The 26884-nt window shown below is 48.8% G+C and overlaps 1 protein-coding gene across 4 annotated transcripts in view; it reads right to left on the bottom strand.

Moving 5' to 3' along the window:
• Window positions 1-12038: 12038 nt before the first annotated feature.
• Window positions 12039-26884, bottom strand: part of GPT2 (glutamic--pyruvic transaminase 2) — a 33921-nt gene continuing 19075 nt past the window's right edge. For all 4 annotated transcript variants that reach the window (XM_046682938.1, XM_046682937.1, XM_046682936.1 and 1 more), the window contains 6 exons: window positions 24980-25059; window positions 22863-22999; window positions 19174-19348; window positions 17479-17634; window positions 16315-16427; window positions 12039-14513 (listed from right to left, as the gene is read on the bottom strand). In XM_046682938.1, coding sequence (XP_046538894.1) covers window positions 14423-14513; window positions 16315-16427; window positions 17479-17634; window positions 19174-19348; window positions 22863-22999; window positions 24980-25059 — 752 coding nt within the window. In that variant the 3' untranslated portion in view covers window positions 12039-14422. The remainder of the gene's footprint in view (window positions 14514-16314; window positions 16428-17478; window positions 17635-19173; window positions 19349-22862; window positions 23000-24979; window positions 25060-26884) is intronic.

Raw genomic sequence — 26884 nt, 5'->3', positions numbered from 1 at the left:
GAGTTGTTCAGTGTAGTCTTTTCTTTCAGTCCTTCTACCCAGGTTTTTTTTACTGTAGCAAAGAGAACCGTATGGAAGGGGAGTAAAACCTTGAGAAGATCTGTCGCTTCATTCAGTCTACTTGCTCTACTTAATAGAGCCCCTGTCTGTAGAGAATAGGCATATTTAGTAGAATCACAATCTTATATAACAGCTTTATTGAAATATTCATATACTATTAAATCTGCCTTCTTAAAAATGTTCCTCTTGGCTGTGACAGTTCTCAGATTTTGATGACTTGGATGATTTTGAGGAATACTGGTCATATTTTGCAGAATGTCCCTCTGGGTATTACACGTGTCGAAGTTGTTTCTAACAGTACTAGTTACAGGAATGAACCAGTATAATGTTTAAAAGAAAAACGTTTCCTCTGCTCAACAGTCTGACACGACGTGGAGTTAACACAGGCCCCACAGGTGAAGGGCTTGCTTAGTCCCGCAAGATGCCCCAACTTCAGACACCAATCACAAGCCCCAGGCTGTCTCCTGTACTAAAACCAACCGGTTATAAATCAGGGGTACCCGCAACCCCTTGTCAGATTTAATAATTTACTAGAGTAGCTCATAAAACTCAGGAAAATACTTTAATTACTAGATTGCCAATTTTTTAGTAAAGGATAAGACTCAAGAACAGCCAAATGGAAGAGGTGCATAGGGCAAGGTACGGGGCGGGGGGGAAGGGATGCAGAGCTTCCAAGCCCCCTACCAGGTCACTCTCCCAGCACCTTGAGCTGTTCACCTACCCGGAAGCTCTCCAAACCTCATCGTTTAGGGTTTTTATGGGAGTTCCTTTACATAGGCATGGTTAATTAAATCATTGGCCACTGGGGATTGGCCTCATTCTCAGCCCCTCCCCCCTTCCTGGAGGTGGAGGGCTGGGGCTGGAAGTTTCAACTCTCTTATCCCTTGGTTGATTCCTCTGGTAACCAGTCCCCATCCTCCAAGAGTCATCCCACTAGTATAAACTCAGATATAGTTGAAAAGGGCTTATTATGAATTAAAAAAGACACTCCTCGCACCCCATCATTCTGGAAATCCCTAGGGTTTTAGGAGCTCTGTGCCAGGAACTGGGACGCAGACCAAATACATATTCATTATTCTATCTATCACAGTATCACAGTGTTATTTCAGTGAAACACTTCAGCACACATGCAGCATGTTAAAAACCACAAAGGCACATGTATAAAAGTTGCTTCTAACGTTCCCACTTACATTAATGAATCAGTATAGTGTTATTTCAGTGAAACATTGAGAAACCTGGCTCCCGCCATCTGCCAACCATCCGCTTAGTTGTTCGGTTCCAGTATCCATGTGCAGTGGCATCAGAATTGTTAACCCAGGCCCACGTGGGAAGCAATGTTACCAACCAGAGTGCAGTGCTGTATATAGTTTCTCTTCCTTTAATTGTACAGACTCCATTTCCAAAGTCACAGAGCTCAGCACCTTTTCCCTCACCACCTTCAGTGAGATTGTTTCATATGTCTGTGATAGATTGTGTTGTTGCACTCCACATTCCATCCTAGGACATCCCCCCCAATGGCTTTTAAAATATTCATAATTAAGGGTCACTGTGCTGTAACATCAGTCTGTTTTGACAAATGCGTAGTGTCGTGTATCTATTACAGTGTCATACAGAATAGTCTCACCACCTAAAAAAAATCACTTGTGCCTCACCTATTCAACTCCTCCCTTGTCCCCTCCTGAACCTGTGACAACTGCTTCTTAGTGTTCTGCCTATTCTAGAATTTCATATAATTGGAGTCATGTAGTATGTAACCTTTTCAGAATGGCTTTCTCTTGCAGTATGTATTTAAGATTCATCCATATGTTTTCCTGGTTTGATAGCTCATTTCTTATTATTGCTGAATTAAATTCCATTGTATGTATGCACCACGGGTTGTTTATCTCCTACAAGACATCTGATTTGCAAATATTTTTTCCTATTCCATGGGTTGTCTTCACTTTCTTTACAGTGTCCACTGAAGCACAAGGATTGTTAATTTTGATTAAGTCCAATTTATCTATTTTTGCTTTTGTTACCTGTGCTTTTGGTGTCATATGAAGAATTTTAACCAAAATTTGTAACATGGGAGATGACCTGCAGTGCTCACTGTGGTGTAGTAACTGCTTTACGTACAGCAGTCATTGGCTCTGGGAGTAGATAGGACATGGTGTCTGGTATCTGATGCCATCTGGCAACTGATAATTTCCTTGGGAAGCCCACATGAAGTTACTGTTCAACAATTCTATCAGTGAGGTCTTGTGTATTTTGCCCCAAGTATTGATTATACCCACTCGTTTTCTTGCCTCTCCTTGCCAACCGTTTACTTATGCCACATGAAGTTAGATCCATAAACCTAGACTTCCTTTTTCTAGCATGCCACCTTGGAAGCTTTATATTCTTTCAGTGTTAAGTAAACACATTTTGTATTAATATAAATAGCTGGAGTTTGCGTATAATCTAATAACTACTCTAAAAGTGTTGTGATTAACTCATCTCCAGTTGCAAGGGATTTGATAAAATTCTGAAGCCCACATAATCTGGCACAGACTTATAAGAACATTGATAGTATGATTCTTGTTTGTCATTAATTTCTGAAAGTTCAGTTAAATCTCTGGTCAAAGTGGACCAACCAGACCAACCACCATGAGTCTGGCTGAAAACACTGGAAGACCTGACTTCTCAGCCATAGGAAGAAAAGGACCCGAGAAAGCTCTTTGGCAGTGGTAGGGTGAGAAGCTTCAATCCGTGATGCATTTTACCAGTCTGCGTGAACAGCTAATCCCCTCTTGTGATCTACAAATTATTTTTTCTGTTAGGAAGGCAGTACATGGTCATTAAAAAACCAAACGGAACTATATGACTTGGAGAAATGAATAATCCATTCTCCCTGAAATCTCACACTTATGAGTCTATCAAGAAGAACAGATTTGTTTTTACCAATTTCTCATGTGTGGGTGTGTAAAACTAGGATACAACTTATTCTACAGTTTTTCTTTGGTTTTGTTATTCCTTTGCCATCTTCGCAGACTGATACTCAAAGATCAATGTCTTCTTTTTAATGATCTCAAAGCTCTGTTTGGATGAACCATTGTTCAATCTTCTATTGATATTTGGATTGTTTCCAATTATTTCTTATTATGAACAAAGAAATGGATAACATCTTCACAAATATGTCTTTGTGCGTTTGTACACAATGCACAGATTACAATGTTAAGCTTCTAATGCACAGAACACTGGCACATAGTAGAAAATAAATAAATATTTATTGAATGAAAGAAGTACCTCCTGATCATCCAACTGTAAGATCTGGAGGGTCTGAAATAATGACCTGTATCCCTGAACAGGAACTCTACGTACATACATCATATATGCCTATTAGTATACCAGAATCGAGGGACGGAACCAAAACGTGTTTAAAATGAACATAGTCCAACAGTTAGACACCAGTGATTTCTCAACCTCTTTACCACCAAGGACCACATGATGAAATATTTTGCTTGCCAAACAAGTTATGATTACAATCATTCATCACTTAACAATGGTGCTACGTTCCGAGGAATGTCTCGTTAGGCAATTTTGTCATTGTGTGAACATCATAGAGTGTACTGAAGGGGTATAAAATTAGCCACCCCAAAATGTGTCTCCTTAACATGAGGATTATTTTAGGCTGATTATTTTTAAGAAACAAAAGACTCAGAAAGTTTTTCTTGTTACTTCCCCCTTAATTGCCTAAAAGAATTCAGATAAAAAACCTGTCTCAGGAAGTGAGCTGTCACCTTAGCATGATGTGAACCGGGTGGTAACAGGGAGGGACCTAGAAAAGCCTGTTTGTGGGCTCCCCTCTGTGTCTTCTGTTTCTGTGACCAAACAAACGCTTGTTTTCCAAATGTTTGCTCCTTTTCATCTACCTGTGAACTGCCTTCCTTCCCTTTGAAGTCCCTCACTCTCCCCGCCCCCAACATCTTTTCTCTTTAGCTGAGGATGGTATTTAGGGTGAGGGCTTCAGCTATATCGATGAGTTACTCAGTTTTCCTGGGTTTCTCCCATGTATGCACATTAGTAACTTTTGTTTGATTTCCTCCTGTTAATCTGTCTCATGTCACTTTAAGTCTTAGACCAGCCAGAAGAACCTAGAAGGGTAGAGGAAAATTTCTTCCTCCCCTACAATGCTTACACAAACCTAGATGGTGTAGCCTACTACACACCTAGGCTATAATTTTATAGGAACACAGTCGTATATGTGGTTCATCGTTGATCGAAACATCGTTATGCGGCGCAAGACTGTGCTTACATTTTTACTTTATTGAGCCACAATTTTCAGTCCTGAAAGCTATGACATAACTCACAGTAGAACCAAAGCCATAAAATGGGGATCTATGTTGAAAGTAGTCTACTTAACTTCGGAAGACACAAGATTCAGTCAAGGAGAATGTCCTTGCAGACCACCTCCTAAGACACTGCAGGTACTTTTGCAGTGAAGCACCCAACTAAAGACAGCCCAGTACCCAGCCTCATGTACTAACCCTGATGTCACTGGGAACTGAGCTTCCCTCATGGGAACTGATGTCAGCTGGGCTCAAGTCTCCAAGCTTCTGGCTTTGTTCAGGCAAGTAAAGGTGGACTCTTCAGAGCTCACCAGGAGGGTTGAGCTATTCCTTCAAGGCCATAGCTAATCCTCTGTCTCCAACCCTCTCGATGACCAGGGTCCAGGACAACGTGGTGACACCTCATCGCATTTTCTTTCTCACCTCATTGATCCAGGAATGTCTTACAGCTAAAGCTCCTTAGGTCCTCTCTGGCTTGATCCTAGATATCAGTCAGTAGCTAGATACCCAGATCATCATCCTAGGAAAGACAGACACTGTTGGATCTCCCCTGTGCATCCTCGCAGGCTAGAGATGTCCACTGTAGTGGGCTCACTATGAAAATTTATGCTTTGAATATTTCATTTTTTGCTATCAAAGAAGAGATTCAATTATTGGTTAGGCTCTTGTCATAGCTGATGCTTCAGAGGTGAGAAAGTTCCAAGACTTCAAGGATAGAGAAGCAGTGCTCCACGGGCCAGCTCTGCCATCACTCCTTTAGAAATCCTCTGGCTTCTTATTTTTAGGATGGCTTTGATCTCAAAGAGTTTGTCCACAGAGTTTCCTTGTTCTTCGTCATATTTACTCAAGAGGACTATTGACTAAATTTGTTCAACATAAGATTCCTCAAACTATTTAATATTCAGTCCACATAAAATCTTTAGAATGCCTTTGCAATTGGTATACATTTTTTATCTGACCAAGACATTCTAAAGCATGAGTACATAGTGGTTGATTAACGTTCTGCTAACACTGACCAGTCTAAGACATCTTGGGATTACAATTAACAAAAATACACCAGAATTCATAAGAAGAAGTGAGGCACATCTGAAGGGGGAGTAGTCCATAATACGTTATCTAGTATCATTGAAAGTCCAAGAGTCTTGATCCATGGACAATCATGGGTCCAGAGGTCTGCCTAAGAAGTTACAGTTGGAGGGCCAGCCTGGTGGCATAGCGGTTAAGTTCGGGCACTCCACTTCGGAGGCCCAAGGTTTGCTGGTTGGGATCCTGAGCATGGGCCTACACACTCATCAAGTCATGCCTTGGTAGGCATCCCACATATACAGGAGAGGAAGATGGGCACAGATGTTAGGTCAGGGCCAGTCTTCCTCAGCAAAAAGAGGAGGATTGGTGGCGGAGGTTAGCTCAGGGCTAATCTTCCTCAAAAAGAAAGAAAAAAAGAAAGAAATTAGAGTTGGCACGAAGGAAATCAGCTTATAAAGAAGTAAAACCTCGGGGCCAGCCCTGTGGCTGAGTGGTTAAGTTCTTGTGCTCCACTTCGGCAGCCCAGGGTTCCCCCGGTTCGGATCCTGGGCGCAGACCTAGCGTCGCTCATCAGGCCATGCTGAGGCGGCATCCCGCATAGCACAACCAGAAGATCCTACAACTAGAATATACATCTATGTACTAGGGGGCTGAGGGGAGAAGAAGAAGGGGGAAAAAAAAAATAAGAAGCAGAACCTCAGCACACTAGCTCCCCAGCATGCAGCACGTCCTTCTTTAAGGTCCTGAGTTTGAACTCCTGGTATAGCAAATCCACAAAAAGAAAGAACCTCTCTCTGTTCCAGCCACATAGACAGGATCCTTGGTCCAGGCTAGTGACTTCATTTGCTTGCTTGAAGAGGACAGAAAAAACAGACTATGTCAGGCGTGTTAGGGGCTTATAATGGGCATCTTTTGTATTTTGACTACCTTCATTCAATCCCCTCTCTTTGCGTACTTATCCTCTGGTTGCCAGGGGTCAGCAAATTCCAGTCCCCCGGGTCAAATCTAGCCTACCACCTGTTTTTGTAAATAAAGGTTTTTGGAACACAGCGAGGCTCATTCTTTTACGTATTTTCTACACTGCTTTCATGTTTCATTGGCAGGGTTAAGTAGTTACAGTAGAGACCAGCAAGGCCTAAAATATTTACCATCTGGCCCTTTTCAGGAAAAATTTGGATACTTCTGCTCCAAGGAACCCCCACCTTCCTTACTCTCAGTTCTTTTGAATTACAGCCAGTTGGAGTTGGGTTTTCTTTCACTTGGTAACAAGTTGAGTCCTACCTAGCACAAGGGTGCCCCAGCACAAATGACTGTGTCTCCTGACATGGCTTAAAACACATGTCCAGAGCAAGGGTCCACTCTCATCACAGATGTACAGGAACTATGTTCCTTTGACCAGAAGCTGCCGTTTGTTTTCTGTCAACAGGATCAAATATTCGAGAATTTCCCAGAAAATCCCAGGTGTATCGTCACCATTTGGTAACGCCCAATGTTTTCTCCCCGTCTCTGGCTTGTCCTTTCATTTCTTTTTTTTTTGAGGAAGATTAGCTCTGAGCTAACATCTGCCACCAATCCTCCTCTTTTTGCTGAGGAAGACTGGCCCTGAGCTAACATCCATGCCCATCTTCCTCTACTTTATATGTGGCACGCCTGCCACAGCATGACTTGCCAAGCTGTGCCATGTCCGCACCTGGGATCCGAACCGCCGAACCCCGGGCCACTGAAGCGGAATGTGCAGGCTTAACCGCTGTACCACCGGGCCAGCTCCAGTCCTTTCATTTCTTAATGGTATCCTTTAAAAAGGAGAAGTTCTTAATTTTGATGTAGTTCAATTTATCACTTTTTTCTTTTATAATTAGTGCCATTTTGTCCTGAGAAATATTTTCCTACCTCAAAGTCACAAAGATAGTCTCTTATGTTTTCTTCTAGAAGATTTACAGTTTTAGCTCTCACATTTCAGGTCTGTCATCCATCTCAGATTTTGCATATGTGCGAGGAAGGAGTAGTTGAAGTTCATCTTTTTCCCCATGTGGATGTCCAGGTGTTGCAGCATCATTTGTTAAAGACTTTCCTTTCCCATTGTATTGTATTGGCATGCTTGTCAAAAATTATTTGGTCAATACAGGTGTGTTGAAGATGTGTATGTATATATGTGTGTGTGTGTATGTGTGTGTAGTCTATTTTATGCCAAAATGCCAAATGGATATGAGTCTGTTTCTGAGCTCTGTTCTGCTGTCTGTCCTTTCAGCAATACCATACTATCTCGATTACTGTAGTCTTAAAGTAGGCGTGTGTATATTTAATGTTGGCAGTGCCAAAATGCCCTCCCAAAAGATTGTACAAATTCACACCCCTACCAACAGTGTGTCAGTGTTGGTTTCCCCACTCTTACTAGCATGGGGCATTATCAGCCTTATAACTTGTGGGACCATGTCTGATTCACTGCTGTTTCCCCATCACTGGGCACTGTGCCTGGCACGCAGCTGCTCAGCCAGGGCTGAACGAACGACAAGAGGCTTTCACACATCCACGAATGTTGCCAACACTTATTAAGCCGCCTTGTAGGTAACGAGTTTGAGATGATCAATCTAAACTCGAGGCAAATGTTCCTGCAAGCCCAAAAGACTGCGTCCTTGGGATTATGTTGGAGTGCTAACAACAACAAAAATAACAGCTAAATCTTACAGTGTTTACTGTGCGCAAGCATGTGATCTTTGTTGTCATGGTTCAGATGCCTCCCATGGCAGCTGTGTTCCAAACAGCTAGAGGAGAGGACAAGGAAGAAAAAGGAGACAGGGTAGGTTTCTTCTAAGGGAAGTTCCCAGCAACTGCCACATGACACTATTTATGTCCCATTAAATTTATGGCCACACATAGCTGCAAGGGAGGCTGGGAAGTGTAGGTCTGATTTAGCTAATTCTTCTTGACTTCTCAGGTTTGGTTTTCTATCACGTACAATCAAAGGAATCCTAACTTTACACTCTACTTCCTTGAGTGGAGTTTTGGCACCCAAGGTATATCATTGGGGGCATCTTGTTTTTAAAGTTTTAAGTCAGAAATGGCAAACAACAGCTCATCTTAACCACAAAGGGACAAAGGCCCACAAAGGTCCTCTATGGGGAAGGACATGATCCCATGTAAATACCAGTGAGTCCAAATGATCCAAGTTCCTAACCAGCACCAGTGGGTCAAGATGGACCTGCACCAAAACCAAACATCCATTTACACCAAAGTTGTGAAAAGTGATTTTTAAGTTGGACCTACCTCATAAAGACTCTAGCATAACTGGACCCATGCATTTTTTAGAAACTGTGACAAAAAAGTTACCACTGACAAAAAAAATAACCAATGTGCTTTGCCGAGCAGAGTATGTTCAGAAGTGTTGGGAAATGGTTCTCACTACCTGAAAATGTCACTCATATTATATCCAGCATATTGAAGGCAGTCTTCCCTTCAGTTTCAATGTTTATTGAACCTGCATCGCATATCCACACTGCTCTAAATCAGAGAGAATCACAGAAAGTGCTCAGCAAATGAGGATCCTTGCCAGGAGCTATGCTAAGTTACACATATGCACATTTCCCCCCCATTTAATGCCTATAATGATCCTATTATTCCACGAGTGGGTATTATTAGCTCCATCTTACAGATGATAAGCCCTGAGGCTCAGTGATCCTACAGCTGGCACCATGGTCTGCCCGACTTTGGACTCTGACCTGAGGATGAGTCCCTTGAAGGTTACGGAAAATACTCCTAAGAATGTTCCACACGAGCCTGCACTCAAGGGGGAGGGAGGGGAACACTCTCCTTATGTAAGGATGTTTCTTATGTGGCATTATCCTTAAAAACCAAGAACCGTTTACAATCCAAAAGCTTAAGTGCAGTTAACTACACAACTGTTCACCCGGAGAACTCATGGAGTAGCCGTCCACACTGCTCACCAGGCACCTTTACCACCATGTTCAAATGTAGAAGGGGCGTAAGTTAGGATCCAAACCACACACACACACATCTCCACCATTAAAAGTATTCTCAGGAAAAGGAGACGATCTCCCAGAATGTTAGGCCTGATTTACTCTGGTTGGAGGACTACAGGGGATTTCAAATTCTCTAGACTTTTATTTTCTAGCTTTTCCACATGAACATGCTTACTTTGATAATATTGTTTGTATTTTACACTTTTGTGTAATGTGCACTTGTGCTCTGACCTTGTTCTAAGTATCTCTAGGATTCTGGATGTCTTTAAAGTTTTGAAATTTAATATCTTCAAAAGGACTTCGAGGGGATGCCCCAATATTTGCATTCAGAGGAAAGGCAGACGAAACTGAGGAGGAGACAAAAAATATGTCGGTTTTTTTTTAAGTAGGACAATGAAATCTCAGTGTGAAACTCTAGCTGACTCAGGACTCTCAAGAGAGCTGGGTGGGTGTCTGGTAGTAAGTTTCATCTTCCTTTTTCCTGGGGAGGGGGATCCCCTGGCTCAGGGGCAGGATAAAGGCCAAAGGCAAGACATCTGGTAGCCCTCAGAGGGCAGTGAGAAGAGGTGGGTGGGTGCACTCCCCACAACTTGGTAGAGAAGAGCATCACTGCCTTCCTCTGGTGCCTCACCCAGACTTCTCTGAAGCCCAGCACCACTGCGCGCACAGGATTTGAGCACTGAATTGTCTCGTGGCCATTCCATCTAAGTTTTTTGTTTTTTAAAGATTTTTTTTCCTTTTTCTCCCCAAAGCCCCCCGGTACATAGTTGTATATTCTTCGTTGTGGGTCCGTCTAGTTGTGGCATGTGGGACACCACCTCAGCGTGGTTTGATGAGTGGTGCCATGTCCGTGCCCAGGATTCGAGCTGAAGAAACACTGGGCCGCCTGCAGCGGAGCGCACGAACGTAACCACTCAGCCATGGGGCCAGCCCCTCCATCTAAGTTTTTTGAGGGCAGTGATCACATCTCTTGACTCCCCATCCCCCAAAAGTTCATGGCTCATATTGGGTCCTTATTAATATTTGCTGAAGTCTTTCTAGATGTGTTACAGAAAAGCCTATACCAAAAATAATCTAGAATAACAACTCTTTCTCAAACCCCACCTACTTAATTAACTCCATATATAATAAACTACACCAAGTTTAGCTCCCAGACAAGATGTGTATGTTCCCATGTGTGCGTGCACTGTCAGGGAGGATGCAGAGAGCAACTCCAGTCCCCTCAGATTATCAACAGTAACGACTCAACCCACCTTGAACACCGCATTCCCCCCCTCATCCCTCTCTAAAGAGCCACCTGTGGTAAAGGAGGTTTGCTGATGCAGCCCCACCTCCACCCCCCTTTCCTACAGGGAACAGCTTTCCCTCCAATAGCGCTGATGTGGCTGGTGATTCTAAGCCCCCTTTCTCCCTCCCACTCTGCACACAGGGCCAACCAAAGGACTCTATTCTTACGGGCCACAGAGACCGGGTGAGGGAAGGGCATATGGACCAAGGCAGCCAATCAAGGTCGTTCCTTGGGATCTTCGATGTGGAGCTGGACAATGTGGCTTTGCATTTAACAGAGGGAACAGGAGAGCTAAAGCCAGCTTGAAGCCAGTTTCCCCCCAGGACTTCAATAAATTCCTCTTACACAAGGCAATAAATTCTTCGTTTCTACTTAAGCTACTTTGAGTAGGTTTCCATTTCTTCCAACTGAAACAGTCCTTTCTTCTTTTTATATTTTCCAAATTTTCTTTAAAAACTTTCTCAAAAATTTTAGTTTTAGGTGAAAAGTACAGTTTTGAATTCCAAAACCCTACGCGAAAACTGATGTGCGTCTGGGAAAGCCTGGGGAAAATGAACGCAATCCCTGCATAGGTGACGTCCCCCTCCCCACTGGCCCCAGGGCTGCTTCTCCGCTCCCCTCCCCCATGAAGCAGCTGTTAGTTCTGATTTCACCTCCATGAGAAAGCCAAGGTCTGTGTTCATTTTAACAACATTCCATTTCAATGAATCCACAAAGTCTTCCCACCTCAGCGACAAAAAGCAGCTCAGGGTCATTGGAGTTGGCACCTAAAAAGAAATAGAAACTGAGAAGCTGTGCCCCGTTTCAGAGAGAAGCAGGCCTAGGGACCAAGCCCCTTCCCAGTGGGCTTGGCACCCCCTCCCAGTGTGGGAAGGCTCCCAGGGGACTCCTGGGCATCCATCCCGGAGGCAAGGGAAGGAGAGAGGGGCAGGCGGCCGGTAGGGTGGCTGCGTGGGCCTGGGTGGTGGCGGAGAGGGTAGAGGCCCAGAGTCACTGTAGGGTTCAGTGGTGTGGGGCCCTCTGGGATGCCTGGGTGGGTTCCCGCTGTGGTTTGCTGGTGTCCCCAAGACTAGAGTCCCACTCTCCACCCTCTTTCCCCTCAGGGAAGCTGAGCGAAAGCTCCTCTTTGGGGACTTGCAACCCAGAGGTCATTTCAGAGAGAGAAATCCCGCGGCACCTCCAGTCCTCCTTGACCCGGCAAGACCGCACCTTCCTGGAGGGTGCCCACATTTTAATGACAGAGCGACACTTATGAGGGTTTACAGTATTTGGGGGGAAAGGTTCACTATTGTGTTAGGAATACAAGTTACAAAGAGTGAAGATGTACAATCAGTGAAGTCCGCGTGATGTTTAGATCTAAAGTACAAAAGTTAAACACAGTTAGCATTTTGGACATGTACTTTATTGTTTAGAAATTTCCAGCAGAGCCATCATTAAGTACCTCTGTCAAGAGATGCCTATGAGAACCTAGATTGGAAAACAGCCACAGGTGGGCCTGGCAGCTCTTCCCGCAAATCCACACACCATTGGACAACAACCAGCCTGGCCTGGAGGTGCGAGGTGATGGGCCACCAGCCCTCAGGCGTGGATCAGATGAACGACAGAAAACCCCTTAACTGTAGATTTGAAGTGCGACCCAAACGACAAACGGCTTTCTCTGGCGGCCCAAATGAGCTATCAGAATAGAATCTGAAGAACAGCACAGTGGTCGTGATGAGCATTCCTGCCTGAAGGAACCCAGCCCCCAAACCAGCTGACCTTATCATGTTTTTAGTCATTTATTCTAAAAGCAAACCAATTGTATATGGCGTCTTTTAAAAACTCATGTAAACGTTTGCAAAGGTTTTAGGGGTTATTTATAATCTAAGAGATTTATAGAAAAACTACTGGACTTGTTAAGACTACAAATACTAACCCTGTCTCCCCCCATGAAAAAAGCAGTTGTTATAAAAATATAAAAAATAAACTAGCTTCTACGACTTAACCTTCCCACCAGAAATCTCACGACTCTGGGACACATCCTGGTTCATCCACCGTCACCAAGCACACGTGCAATTCTCTCCACTTTTTAAGGAAGGAAAAGTTCCAAAACATTCCCTTTGTTATTTGAGGCTGCTTACTTCACAGGGACGGCAATGCTAGCGAGTGGGGACAGTGTGAAGCTTCCTCTTGCGTCCCCTGCACGAGCCCAGTGTGGATACTACAGCACGGGAGGCCGCTGTCAGAGCTCACACCTGCAGCTTCTTCAGCTTTCTCGCTTCAGCTCCTTCAGTATTCCCTGGGACTCGCTGGGACCCTAGACTCCTGACCTGGCCTTGGCTTCCCTAGCTGCCCCTGGGGAAGGCCAATGGCAGGAGGGGGCTCTTGGTGGAGGATAAGAGGGCACTCAGCCTGCTGCTGCCTGTAGCACCCAGTTTCTGGGACTGTGGGTAAGGCCCCCACCCAGGTTTGCTAATGCCAGGGTAGCCGCAGGCTTGGAGGACCATGCCCCTCTGGTCTGGAGAGGCGACTGATGCCACAGGAGAGCCTGCAGACTCCAGGAGGGCGACTAGCAGCAAATGTGGAAGCAAAACACTTGGCATTAAGTGAAAACACTTCTATAAAAGTTGACTCAGATCACATGTACTTTTCCATAGCAGCCGAGCCACCAAGTACTGTGACCAATTAAGAGCTGGAAAACGGACCAAATGCAGGTTGAAAAACTCCACAGACACTACAGGAGGACGGTGGGGGGCATTTTCACCGTCAAGTCCTTGAGGATGCCCCTCCTTCACTAGGACGTTTTCAGTGTTTCCTTGTCCCTGCTGTCGCCATCTGGGGGTGTTGTGTGTTCAATCAAGCTCTTGGGAGAGACCAGTAGCTGGGTAACAGTGGGATGGAGCCACATGTCACCAGGCAGGATCCCTCCACATTGACTGGGATATTCTTGGGCTGTACCCTGAGTCCCTGGAGTCCAGGGAGGCATCTCAGATGGGGGTCGCAACCTACGCATGCTTGGGAGAGCCCTCCTCCTAGAGCCCTCACGTGTGCACAAAGTCCTCACTCCTTGCCGCCTGCTCCCAGGAGCAGACCTGCCTCACCTGGAGCCTGGCTGACACCAGTCTCCCCTGTGGGACCCTCTGACCTTGCTGCAGCCCCTAGTGCCTGCCACAACCCAGCCTGGCATCCAGTCTAACTCGCGTGCTGCTGCCCTCACCAGTCTTTAAGGGACAGGCTGTCTGCCTCCAAGCCAGAGGGTGGGCCCCCTCTGAGCCTCCAGTGGACTTCCAGGCTCTCCTGGTGGAAGGAATAGATTTTTACAACACTAAGGGTTTTATTTTACAGATCACATGGTGAGTTTGAGATTTCCAGTCCTCACCATGGTTAAATCATACATTTCCCGATACTCTCGTGTTTCTCCAGATCTGAAACATCTCACCCAATACACCCTGGTTATTTTAAACCCCAAATGAACTTTCCAAAAGCAACGATAAGAGACTCAGAGAACGCCAGCCACATATGCTGAGCAAGTCCCCTCTACTTTGGTTGCATCAAAAAAACAAGGCTTCTGAGACATCCCCAATTCACATTTGCTCAGAAGAGAAGTGGTCCCACATCAAGGCACAAAAGAAAGAAGCCTCCTGGGGCAAAATGACCATGAAAGCGACCAGTGACCTGTGTGAGGCCTGAGGCGGAGTCGCTGGGGAAGGCGAGTTCAGTCCGGTCTGGGTGGGCGTCAGGAGGAAGGCCCGAGGACCAGTCTCCCTCTGAGGCCTGAGGAGTCCTCACGCATACTTCTCCAGGAACTTTATGTGAAACTCTTTCACCTTCTGTAGAACTGTCCTCAGCTTCTCCACTGGAGGGAGAATGGTCATTCTGTCAGGAAAGACAACAGCGTCAGCCTGGGCACAAGTTGCTCTGCAAGAGGGGAGAGGAATGAACCCAGCAGCTCATTCCTTCACCTGTAGTTGCAGAGACAAGAAGGTGTGGGCAACTTGCTTGGGGGAGGGCGGGCCTGTCTTGGCCGCTAGGATAGCTCCAGCCCCTGGGCGGCATCTGGCACTTGTTGAACCACTTTTCCCCCCATTCATACATTTCTTTTTTACCCTAGTAATTCATGTGAACAAAAGCAATAAGCTGGTGGCAGCCTTTAGGCTAAGACACACCACCCATTATCGCAGCAGGCCTGCACAACATTCTGACCAGTGAAGAGAACTTTCTCTAGGGGCTGCCCCATGGCCGAGTGGTTAAGTTCGCACACTTCGCTTCTGCAGCCCAGGGTTTCACTGGTTCAGATCCTGGGCACGGACATGACACCGCTCATCAAGCCATACTGAGGTGGCGTCTCACATGCCACAACTAGAGGGACCCACAACCAAAAATACACAACTATGTACTCGGGGAATTTGGGGAGAAGAAAAAATTTTTTAAAAAAGAGAACTTTCAGGGCCGGCCCGGTGGCGCAGCGGTTAAGTTCGCACGTTCCATTTCGGCGGCCCGGGGTTCGCCGGTTCGGATCCCGGGTGTGGACATGACACTGCTTGGCAAGCCATGCTGTGGTAGGCGTCCCACATATAAAGTAGAGGAAGATGGGCACGGATGCTAGCTCAGGGCCAGTCTTCCTCAGTGAAAAGAGGAGGATTGGCAGCAGTTAGTTCAAGGCTGATCTTCCTCAAAAATAAATAAATAAATAAAGAGAACTTTCTCTAGATCATGACTGTCAGTATTGCCTGCAGACACAGAGCGAGACTTCACTCCTACTAGATGGGCCTTTTTTATCTCCACTAGTCAGTCTCTTGTAGTGAGAGCCTCCAGTCACAACTCTCCCTCCAAAGGAATTCCCAAGTTACCATGGTAACTAACCCCTCCCTCCAATACTGTCAACATGCTTTGCAACCCTAAGGGCTGCCCTTGAGGTTTAAACTGTTTTCTGAATGAGCCAGGAGTCACCGAGGTGAACCTAGCTAGAATGGAAAGGCCACCCACGTTTGTCCATCCAGGGCACACTGCTCATGACCTTGACTGAGTCAAAACTTGGCTCCAGGTGTTAACTAAGCTCATGACATTTCTTTTTTTAGCATCTGCTTCAGGAGACATCTGAGAGCACTGTGCGCGGAGAAGGTGCTGTACTCCACAGAGCTGGCCTCGGTGGGGAAAGCTGGCTGAGCTGGCCCAGCTCACTCATCCCGAGAGTCCCCATGTGTGAAGGCACCGAGTCAGCATGCCCGGGGAAATGTGTCACAGTGAGTGGAGCTAATTCCACTGGGTTTTGGATGCAGCATCTCGGCAGGCTTTTGGTGCCGCTACTGAGCTCCTGGATGCTGTATGCTGCCATTATGGAGTTGAAAAAGGACAGGGAAAAAGAAGAAAACACACCACTGGGAACATTTCAGATGGTATGTGATAGACAGAGGCAGTTCGGGGGGAGACAGAGTGGTCAAGGAGATGGGCTTGGAGTCCACACACAGTTTACCTGAACCCCTGGGCACGGGGTCTCAGCTTTGCTCTGCAGCAGGACACAATGGGGGTGGGGGATGGGATGGGTGGGGGTGTCTCTCAGGGGAGGACAGGGGCTGCACACACCTCAGTCTCTGAAGCAGCCTGCGCTCTATGTCAAGAAGCCAAGTTTCCCAAGACACATCTGGGACCAGCCCTCTGTGCAGAGAGGAAGTGGTACCTGAAGTGGTAGGTGCCTTCTCTCTGCCCGAAGCCGCTGCCAGGCACGACGCAAATGCCCGTCTCCTCTAGGAGCTTCATGCAGTAGAACATGTCAGGGGCCATTGTGTGGGCCTGCGGGAGCAGGGCAGAACTTAGGACTCAGTCCTGGCTTTGCACTGCACAAACACACCATTAAAACCTCAAAGCCAAATACAATCGAAACAGTGGCTTCTTTCCCACGGCAGGCTCTCCTCCCCTCCCCTCCTCTTCCGGCAAGGACCAAGGCAGGACGCTGGACACTGCTGCGAGCTGGTACAGGGAACAAGGACCCAAAGGCTGCTGCAGGGTGGCCACGGGCGGGAGGCTTCTGATTCTTGTCTGGAAGTATCAGCCTATTTCCTCTGTACCCCAGCCTCAGCAGGGGCTCAAGAAGCACTGACAGTGGCCTCCTACAGGCCAAGACACATCACCCTCTAACAACGGGGCCCCGAGGTCTGCAGCCGCTGGGGGCTGTCAGGGCACCAGCTTCCCAGGGGCACTGTGGACAATGCTTCTCACACCTGGGTTTGCACAACCCGGGGAGCCTGTTAAGCAGAGTCTTGGTCCCCAGCACCTGGGATTCTGATTCAGTAGGTCTGGGCAGGGCCAGATTTCAAAGGTTTAACAAGGTATTGAGGAGGTCTGGGGGTGTGAGGACACTTGTTGAAATACTGCTCTGGCCCTTGATCCTCAAAGTAGAGTCCGTGGCACCGTCTGACAACTTACTGGAAATATGAATCTTGGGCCGCTCTGCAGGCTTCCTGAACCATAACTGCCATTTAACAAGACCCCAGGAGGCCCCACTGAAGTTTGCAAAGCGATGCTCTCAGGCACGTGGCTGGCTCCTCCAGAGGCAGCTCTGGCTGCTCCCCCAGAGTCCGTTCAGCTTTAAATGCATCACCTCACACTGGGCACCTGCCTTCGGTGCAGCCAGCTCCCCTGGGGCCGGCCTCCCGTCTGCCCTCTCAGCACAGCACACCACATGGGCTGGGCCTCCGGGAGCCTGCCATCTTTACACAGTAAGCACCAACTGGCTGAGGGGGCCTCTAGGACCAGCACTTTTGCTCCCCAAGGCCTGAAGTAGCCCCCAACTCCACAGTCCCAAGTGACCCTGGTGAGAGAGCCGGCCCACCACGCCCCAGACCTGAGCGGCCTCCACGGCTCTGGCGGGGAGGAAGATGCGAGGAAAGGCGTACATGGCGCCCTGCAATGGGTTGCATCGAACCCCTGGGACCTGGTTGAACAAGTCTTCTGTCAGCTTAGCTTTCTTGGCCAGATCACCCAGCACGGACTCCTTCTCCTGACGAGACAGAGAGAACACAGGAGTCAGCATCTCTGGACATCACAGAATGGCTTCAGCCACCAGAACTTGTCCCTTCCATGCTGGGGTAACAGGGCAGATGAGAAAGGCATGTTTGTGTGCACATGAGCACAGCGAACCAGGGCAGTGGGTGAACCGCACGCCCTTGCAAGGAGCTTCCTGCAGACAGGCAGAGCGAGAGGCTACATTGTGCCCTGTGGCGTGGGGCGCACGAGCACACAGGGAGTTCCAGGCCACAGGTAGGTCCTGGGGAGCCTGTGTCATGGGTTCTATTCTAGTACCAGGATGTCATTCCTGAACACAAGAAAAGTCAGTCCCTTCCCAGCAGCCTGAATGGACTCGGCCCCAGACAGAACACCCCAGAACATGCTTCTAGGGGACAGCCCCACCACTTCATTTTAGGGGGCTACTCCTCCCAAAATCCATGTGGTGTGCATGGGGCACGTGACCTGGGCAAAGCAAATTAGTGACTGGCTCAGAGCTGGCCACGTGTCCAAAGCTAGAACAGAGTCAGTCCAGGAGTTTTGCAAGTACTGCTGGGAAAAGGGAGCAAAAAGGTGTGGCCTTCAGGTGAATAGATAAAGAAAATGTGCCATATGCATATAATGGAATATTCTTCAGCCTTAAAAAGGAATGGAGTACTGACACCCTCTACAACATAGATGAACCTTGAAGACATTACGCTAAGTGAAATAAACCAATCACAAAAAGGCAAATACTGTCTGATTCCACTTACATGAGGTACCTGGAGTAGTCAAATTCATAGAGACGGAAAGCAAAATAGAGGTGACCGGGGTGGGGGGAAGAGGGGAGGGGCAGCTAGTGTTCAATGGGGACAGAGTTTCAGTCTGGGATGATGAGAAAGTCCTGGAGATGGGCGGTAGTGATATGAATGTACTTTATGCACTAAACTGTACAGTTAAAAATGGTTAAAATGGTAAATTTTATGTTCTATGTATTTTACCACAATAAAAAGAAAAGATGTGAACCTATGAGCCTGGAACAGGTAGGAACTGACTTCTTGGCTATATGACCCATAAATTCCTTTTTTGTTTAAACTAGTTAGAGTCGAGTTTTTGTCACTTGCAACCGAAAGGGTCTGGCTGGACCACTCTGTGCTGCGGGGACGTCCCGTTAGGCCAGAGCCAGGCCCACGGCCCAGAATCAGTGTGGCGCCTACGCATTTCCCCTCTTTAGTTTAGTAACAGAACCCCCCGAGGTGTTCTGGGGACACAAGGCCCTACCCCCTGGGTGCCTGATCATCCACGGTGCTCACAGGTGAGGAAGAGGAAGGGCCCCCATCACACACAGGCACAGTCCTCCCACTTCAAAACACAGCCCAGCGGCTTCTGCAGACTGAAACGCAGAGGGGTGGCTCAGGCACTAAGAGGAACCATGAGCGCTTCCTGGAGGCCATCTGGAGACAGACTGGCCATGGCAACCCTGAATATATCACGAACACTCGTGACCCTGGCTGGAGCAGTAATGCAGACAGGCCGCAGGAAACAGCAGACTCACCCTCCTGAACTGCTCGAAGGACTCCTCTCCTGGCACCGGGGGGTTCACGACGATGTCCATGGCGGCCTGCCCCGACACTGGTGGGCAGAGACGTACCGAGAGTAGCTTCACTAGCTGGCCCTTGATCTCAGGGTGCAGATTGATCACCTCCATGTAGCCTCCTCTGTAGCCACACCTGTCAGGTTGAAGAGGGGGAAAGGACCCACTAGTTACGGAGAACCTCAGCTAAGTGCAGTGCAGCTGGCCGGAATCTTCTCTAACCATCTCCATGCCCAACACTGAGCAGCCAGGTGTGGCTGAGTTCTTGCCAGCGGAAGGCAAATGGAGGGATATGTGGACATCCTACATGACATCCTCACAAGGAGAAAGCATGCTCTCCCCTTCCTTTTCCCCCACTTCCTGAGAACTGGAGAACTGGAGCAGCAGCCTCGGCGCTAGAGAGGGATGCCATATGTTGAGAAGACAGAGCCACCCCACCAGCCCCACTCTTTGAATGACCCTGCGGAGCAGAGCCTGCCCTGGACTTCCCCTGCCTTTGAACTGTTGTATCAAAGAGAGACACACTTCCATCCTGTCTGAGCCACTGTACTTTTGGCTCTGTTTGTTATAGCAGCTTAGCCCAAACCATACCTACTACACTAGCCCCCGCTCCAAAGAGGCACATGACTCAGGCCGGGCATTCCCCTGCACAGGCTCCAGGGGTGGGCACACGATTCACACGTGTTAAAGAGCGTCAGCCTGAGGACTTTTGCTGGAACTTTTTGCTGCCTGAAAACAAAGCCAACGCAAAGGAGAGCACAGCTGAGAAAGAAAATGAGAAAAAGCAAGAAAGCAGAGACAGCATCCCAGTGACTTTTTTTTTTTTAGGAAGATTAGCCCTGAGCTAACATCTGCTGCCAATCCTCCTCTTTTTGCTGAGGAAGACTGGCCCTGAGCTGACATCCCTGCCTATCTTCCTCTGCTTTATATGTGGGATGCCTACCACAGCATGGTGTGCCACGCAGTGCCATGTCTGCACCCAGGATCCGGGCCGATGAATCCCGGGCCACCGAAGTGGAATGTATGAACTTAACCACTGTGCCACCGGGCCGGCCCCCCCCCCAACTCAGTCACATCTTTAAGTCCCTGACTCCACTTTACTCCTGGACCTTTTACCAATATGGATTAAAAAACAAAAGCCTCTTTGACTAGGCCAATTCAAGCTGAGTTTCTGTTACTTACCACCAAAAGGATCCTGACTGATACAGACTCTAATTACATGAAAACAAGCTGAGATCATGCAATGAGTTAAAAAAACAACTTTCGGAACCAAATCAGCTCCATCAGCCACCCTTCCTGGAGCTGGGCCTCCTCTGGGCTGTGAGGACAACGTTCAGACTAGCAGTTGCAGGCACGCAAGCACCCTGGGGCGGGAGCCTGGTCCCACCTTCCTCTGTACACTGCCACCCCCTGAAGCTCGGAGCACCTCACACGATGAGACACTCAATCCAGCACTTTTGGGGTCAGCCCGCCGAACTAAACTGGCAAAGCAGATCCCCATGTGATCCCACGACTGGACTCTCCAAGGCAGAAAGATAAATTCCGGCATCTCAAAAGCTTTCCCGTTACAAAGACTGAAAGAAGGAACTTTCTGCTGAATCCTCTGCTGAGAGCAGAAAATCCAATGGAGCACAGCAGCCGAATCCTGGGTGATCAGGATCTGAGGGCACCAGGCCAGGACTCAGGACACCAACGTCCAGGGGACTGTTAGAAGAGTAATCAATAACCCAGATGGAGAGATGGATAGGCACGTGATAAACACACTTGAGTTTGAAAAGTGAGTTAACAGAGAACACCTTTGTTTAGGAAAAGAGTTACATAGTACATGAAAATCTAGCAAGGAGCCGGCACTGCTACAGGCTAGACCGGAAAGACCAGCGTAAATTAACCCCTGCCCACACCAAATAAAGCCAAGAACAGTTGGGCAATCATCCCAAGGGGCAGCTCCCTCAACCTCAACAGCTCCTCTTACAGCTTCAATTACACTGGCCTCCAGCTTAACAAGCCGGACCCTCCCCCAGCCTGATGCCCAGCACAGGGCAGCACCCCAACAAAGGTGAGGAAGGAACGCTCTTAGCTGGGAATGCACTGGTTTTTCCTTCTCGGTCTCCTTTGCAGGTTCCTCCTTTCCTCCTCCAGTTTCTGAGCAGTGAGGACCCAGGCCCAGCCCTTGGACCTCTTCTCTACCTATAACCACTCCTTGCACGACATCTAGGCTTAGAGAACTTTCTAACAACTCATACACCGACATCTCCCAAACTTAAATCTCCAGCTGGATATCAGCTCTGAGCAGAGACTCACACATCCATCTCTGTCTGGACATCAACGGGCACTTGCAACATTACCATGTCCCAAACCAGCTCCTCAGAGTCCCTTCCCTCCCAGCCTTCGTCTACTGATGGCAACTCCAGCCTTCCTGTCGTACAGACAAAAAACTTGAGAATCATCCTTGACTCCTCTCTCTCACATCCATCTTTTCCATCAAGCAGCTCCTGTCAACTCTATCTTCAAATATATCCAGGATCCAACGTCTTCTCCCCATCTCTACCCTGGCCACGATACCTTGCCTGGATTGTAATAGTCTCCTGACTGGGTTCCCACTTCCGTCCCCATTCCACGGCAATCAGAGAGGGTGTAGTAAAACATAAGTCAGGTGAGATCATGACCCTATTAACACCCTCCAATGGCTCCCATCTCACTCTGAGCAAAAGTAAAAAATAACCCAAGTAACCCAGGTGATCTGACCTCCTACGACTTCTTTGGTCTTAAGTTATTCCACTTACCCCCTCACTCACTCCTCTCCAGTCCCCTTGCTGCTCCTTGAACATGCCATGCATGCTTCTACCTCAGGGCCTTCACACATGCTGTTCCCTCTGTTAGAATGCTCTTCCCTCTGTTAGAATGCTCTTCCCTCAGATATCTGCATAGCCCCCTCCCTCAGCTCCTTCAGGTCTTACCTCAAAAGCCAACTCAGTAAGCCCACCCCCAGCTTCTGCCATTCCCATCTGTTCTCTAATTATTTTTGTCCACCTGACACCCGATTTTTCTAATCTGTCTATTGCCTCTCTCTCCTGACCAGAACATAAGCCGTGTAAGGGCAAGTCTGCTGTGGTTTGCTCACTGCTACGACCTCAGTGATCAGATGAGTGCTGGACTCATTGCAGGAGCTCAACAAACCTTAGCTGAGTGAACAATCTAGGATGGAAGCTGACTCTTTGGCCCCTGTGGTCATGCAGGGCTAAAGGGTATGCACAGAGCTTTTGCACAGAGCTTGGCTCACTGGCCTGACAGCACTTGTCTGCTCAACCTGCCTTCTTTGGCCACTTCAGTCAACGTCAGAGTGACAGGGCTGGCAGAAAACACTAGTGCCGGAAGCTGCTTTGAGGTCCTCTTTTCATTTCATCGTTTATCCACAGTCTGATTTCCTCCAAGCTTCACCTTATTTTATTTGAGCCCTTGCACGAGGGCTGTCCTCACCCCACTGGGCTCCCCTCGGGGAGGGGCGGCCTCGCTCCTCCTGCTTCTTAGATCAGCAGAGGCCACAGATAAGGGTGGCCTTCTCTGTCCAGTGGGTCGCCTGTGGGGCGGGGCAGAGGAGCACTAGGACCAGCAGACCCAGAGGCAGTGGGAGGGAGTGGAAGCGGACATACTCGCCCATGTAGCCCTTGGAGGTGGAGTGGAAGGAGGCGAGCTCCACGTTGCTGGAGTACTCGGGCCCCATCTCGTGAAGCACCTTCTTAAAGGAGTGGAACCTGCAGCCGGGAGAGTACACGTTGTCCTGGTATACCTGCAGGAGAGGACAGGACGGGGACAGGCCCAAAGGCCCTCAGAGGCTGAGCCACGCAGGCGCTTCCGCGGGAGGCACAGTGCTCAGGGCCAACCTGCAGTCAGGCTGCATCGTGTGAAGCCCAGCTTCTGAGGACGCTTCCAGGCACGAGCCAGAATGTGCCCGAAGAAACTTTCCAGAACAAGTGAGGAGGAAAGGACTTGGGCCGGACGTCCACTTGATTTCTCCCACATTCACCCCACCCAGTCTCCAGATCTCTTTTCTACTTCATCTGACCAGCGACTGTCAAGGACTCCCAGCTGCCAGAGTGAGTGTTCTTCCTGAAGTGCAGGCTTCACCTCCTTCAAGAGGAGTGAGGAAGGCAGTTCCTGCACCTGTGCTCTGGCCTCCCTACCTGACGAGCCAGCGTGTGGCTCTCAGCCCTGGGGACACCTGCCCGGTTGGGACTCCTTCGTCCTCTGTCTGCTCTCACTGTCAGTCTCTCCCACCACTGTGGACATGCTCCTCCCTGGCTACATGGCACACACGCAGCAGGCAGCGCCCTGCTCTGCCCTGGAGATGAGCCTCCCACCCCACGGGGATCAGGGCCGAGGCTCTCTGGGGCACCGTGGGGCTGCAGGAGGGTCAGCCCAGCGCCCACTTCAATAAGCCAGGAGGAGTCCAGCTCCTCCTCCCCTTCCCAGACCTAGAGGGGAGGGGCTTGCCCAGGTCAGGAGGAAAACCCTGGGTCACTCTGCTGCCCCTTCTCTCCTCCAGAAATGAAGATTTTAGGCCCATCTGCTGGTAATTATGACAACACTTTGCTGGGTAAGGGTGTGTGTGTGTATCTGTGTGAGTGAGTGAGTAGGGGGGTGCTAAGGAGCAAAGAAAGGTAGTGTGCCAGAAGCTACGGCTAACCAGAAATCACGCAGAAGATGAGATGAAAATGGGATTTGACAGGTCTTCAATTTCTTCCTTGCAAAGCAGGAAAAGAAAGGGCAGACCTTGGCTCCAGAACTGGGGTTCAAGCAGCAGCAGCAGCTATGGGGTTAATTAAGATCCCCTTCCTCACAGGCTGCTGTGAGAACTAAATGAGACGATGGTTATGGAAGCACAAGGGGACACAGGATCACAGCACTGTGCCCATCCAGCACCCCCTCCCTTCTTAAGAGCCCCTTGACTTGCCCTCAGGGAGCACCCCTCCCCTGCTCTCTGTCCCCAGGTTTGGGATGGAAGGGCAGAGACCCCACCCCTTGCTCAGGGCCAGTTTGCATATTGCAGCCACCAGGCTACAGTGATTGGTTCAGCAGTGGGAGCTTGACCCAAGCTGCACCAACGAGGCCCAACTCTGAGACTTCTGCCGGAACTCCCAAGAAGAAATGTTCTTTCTAGGCTGGGCAGCTGGTAGGCCTGTGCATGACGCCAGTGCAGCAGGATGGAACGAGATAGAATCTGGAAGATACTGTTTGAGGCCCTGGGTCCAGCCCCACACCTGTGAGCCCACCACTTTTTTTTTTTTTGAGGAAGATTAGCCCTGAGCTAACATCTGCTGCCAATCCTCCTCTTTTTGCTGAGGAAGACTGGCCCTGAGCTAACATCTGTGCCCGTCTTCCTCTACTCTATACATGGGATGCCTACCACAGCATGGCTTGCCAAGCGGTGCCATATCCACACCCAGGATCCAAACCGGCGAACCCTGGGCCGCTGAAGCAGAACATGTACATTTAACCGCTGTGCCACCGGGCTGGCCCCAGCCCACCACCTTTTTTCTTTTTAAGTTTAAAGTGGTTTGGGTTAGATTTCTGAAATTTATAACCAAGAGCCTAAACCAATATGGGGATGATTTAGGCCACAGTCTCATAGGCTGTAACACTGAACATCCTCGTCCTCACTTAGAATCTCTCCTCCAACACCTAGAAAGCTCTCTGGCCAGAACAGTCAGGCCTGGCCTCTCCCCTGGAAGAGAAAGCGCGCCCTCTCTGAAGGCTGGGCTGCTCTTACCTCGTCGGCCAGGAGAAAGAGCTTCTCCTCCCAGGCGAAGTGAATCACGTCTTCTATGCACTTCCTGCTTTGCACCTGACCTAGAAAATCCCCAAACAAAACCAGAATGCAGGTTGTAATGCTGTTTAAATTGTCCCCAGGCAAGAATCCCACCCAGAATCACTCAGGTGTCCTGTGTTCCCTCATGACCCTAAGGGCCCACCCTCCCTAGCTGCTGTGCCTGAGGGGGTGTAGTTAACCTCCAGGGATAGCTGGAGGGTCAGCCCCCTCCTTCTGCCTCACTAAAGCCAGGTAGGCGGAGAGAGTAGTGTTTCCCACCCAACTTCCTTGTCATTCTTATGAGAGGTGTGTGGGGAGAAGGGTGTGTTTGTCTGTCTGTCGTCCTGGAGGAGAAGAAGGCAGCGAAGCACCCTAAAGAGCAGGCCAGTAAAACCAGAGGAGTGCCATCGATCAGCTCAGCTCCCCTCTTCCCACACACCGGTAACTGCCGAGGGAGGGCCGCGTCTCCCCAGAGAGGCACACGGCTCGGCAAGGCAGGGACAAGGCCGGCACAGCCCACGGGCTGCCCTCACAGCCAGTGCTCAGCAGGTGCTCAGTAAACATTTGCAGCACAAGCCCTGCCGGGCTACATGAATGAGCCTGCACACCAGCTCGGGGGGCTGCCAGCGGCTGTGTCTGCAGTTTCCCTTTCAGGGGCTCCCCCTTGACGGTGACTCAACACAGACAGTGGAAACACTCACCACCCATGTCAGAGAAACGAGTGTAAATAGCAAAATATTAATCCATCAGTTCACAGGAAATGCCACGGGTTTAGATGGGGAAAGGAACAAATGCAAACAGGTGGAAATGGAGCCTTTGCCCAGTATTTCCTGAGACTGTGTCAGCGTGGCCCTGGAGATGTCTGAGGAGCTCGCATGTGCTCTGGAAAAGCACCACTACAGTCAGGCTGGCTGACCTCCTCATAAAGGCTGTTTCTTTCCTACAGGTATACGTGTATCTAGGGACATTACACATGTCCACGTGTGTATATATATGCACACGTATTATTTATATATACATATATACACATCTTTATGCAGAGCAGTATGTAAAGTATGTTACCTTTTTGTTAAAAATTAAAACACCTATATTCTTGTCTAGGCAAGAATATCAAGAATGCGTGAAAAAAAATATATAGAAGTGTCTTCTAAGAGCATGGTACGATTCAGCCAGGATCTCAGACTTGAACTATCCAAGCAATGAACCAATTCCTTTACAAAGGGATCAACTTTTCTCCTGCCGTTCAAGCACTAGCCAGGCTCCCCAGGAAGCAAGCTCAGGTTCTTGGATTCCGGAAGGGCAGTAGCCCTGGATTCTACAAGGAATCAGCCTCTGTTCCCATAGACAGACACGGGGTGGCTACCCAGAGGGCAGAGCCTGCCTGCAAACGCTCCTGGTCTTGCCCTTCCATGCCTGTGATCCCACAAACTATATCTTGTCAGAATGAAAGCACAGACTGGAGCACCGAGAACATCAAAGCCATGTGCACATGATGTCAGGGGGAGTGCAAAGAGGAAACGAGCAGGGCCCAGAGCCTCAGAAAGCCAGCAGCACGGTAGAGGGAATGAGACCCACTGTACACAGCTAATTTCACTGATGTGTGCAATGCAAGCTTGGGGACAAGGACAGAGCTTATTTCTCGGCAGTGCCTGGGACGTAGCAGTCACTCAGAACACGCCTGCTGAGCCAATGATGGACAGCATATGCAGTGGTGTAGAAGGGAGAGTCATATATGGCTTTAGAGGGGCCAGGGCACAGCTGTGCCCAGCAGGGGGAGACAGGAGACCACCTCAGAGAGAGGTGGCTTTGCTACAGGCCCTGAAGGCTGGAGAGGGGTCTCCCAGGAGCCTCTCACCAGAGGCTGGG

The sequence above is a fragment of the Equus quagga genome, chromosome 13 (genome assembly GCF_021613505.1).
Source record: "Equus quagga isolate Etosha38 chromosome 13, UCLA_HA_Equagga_1.0, whole genome shotgun sequence".
Taxonomy (NCBI): domain Eukaryota; kingdom Metazoa; phylum Chordata; class Mammalia; order Perissodactyla; family Equidae; genus Equus; species Equus quagga.
The sequence above is the reverse complement of the archived record's forward strand: the minus strand, read 5'-3'. Positions and strand labels throughout refer to the sequence as shown.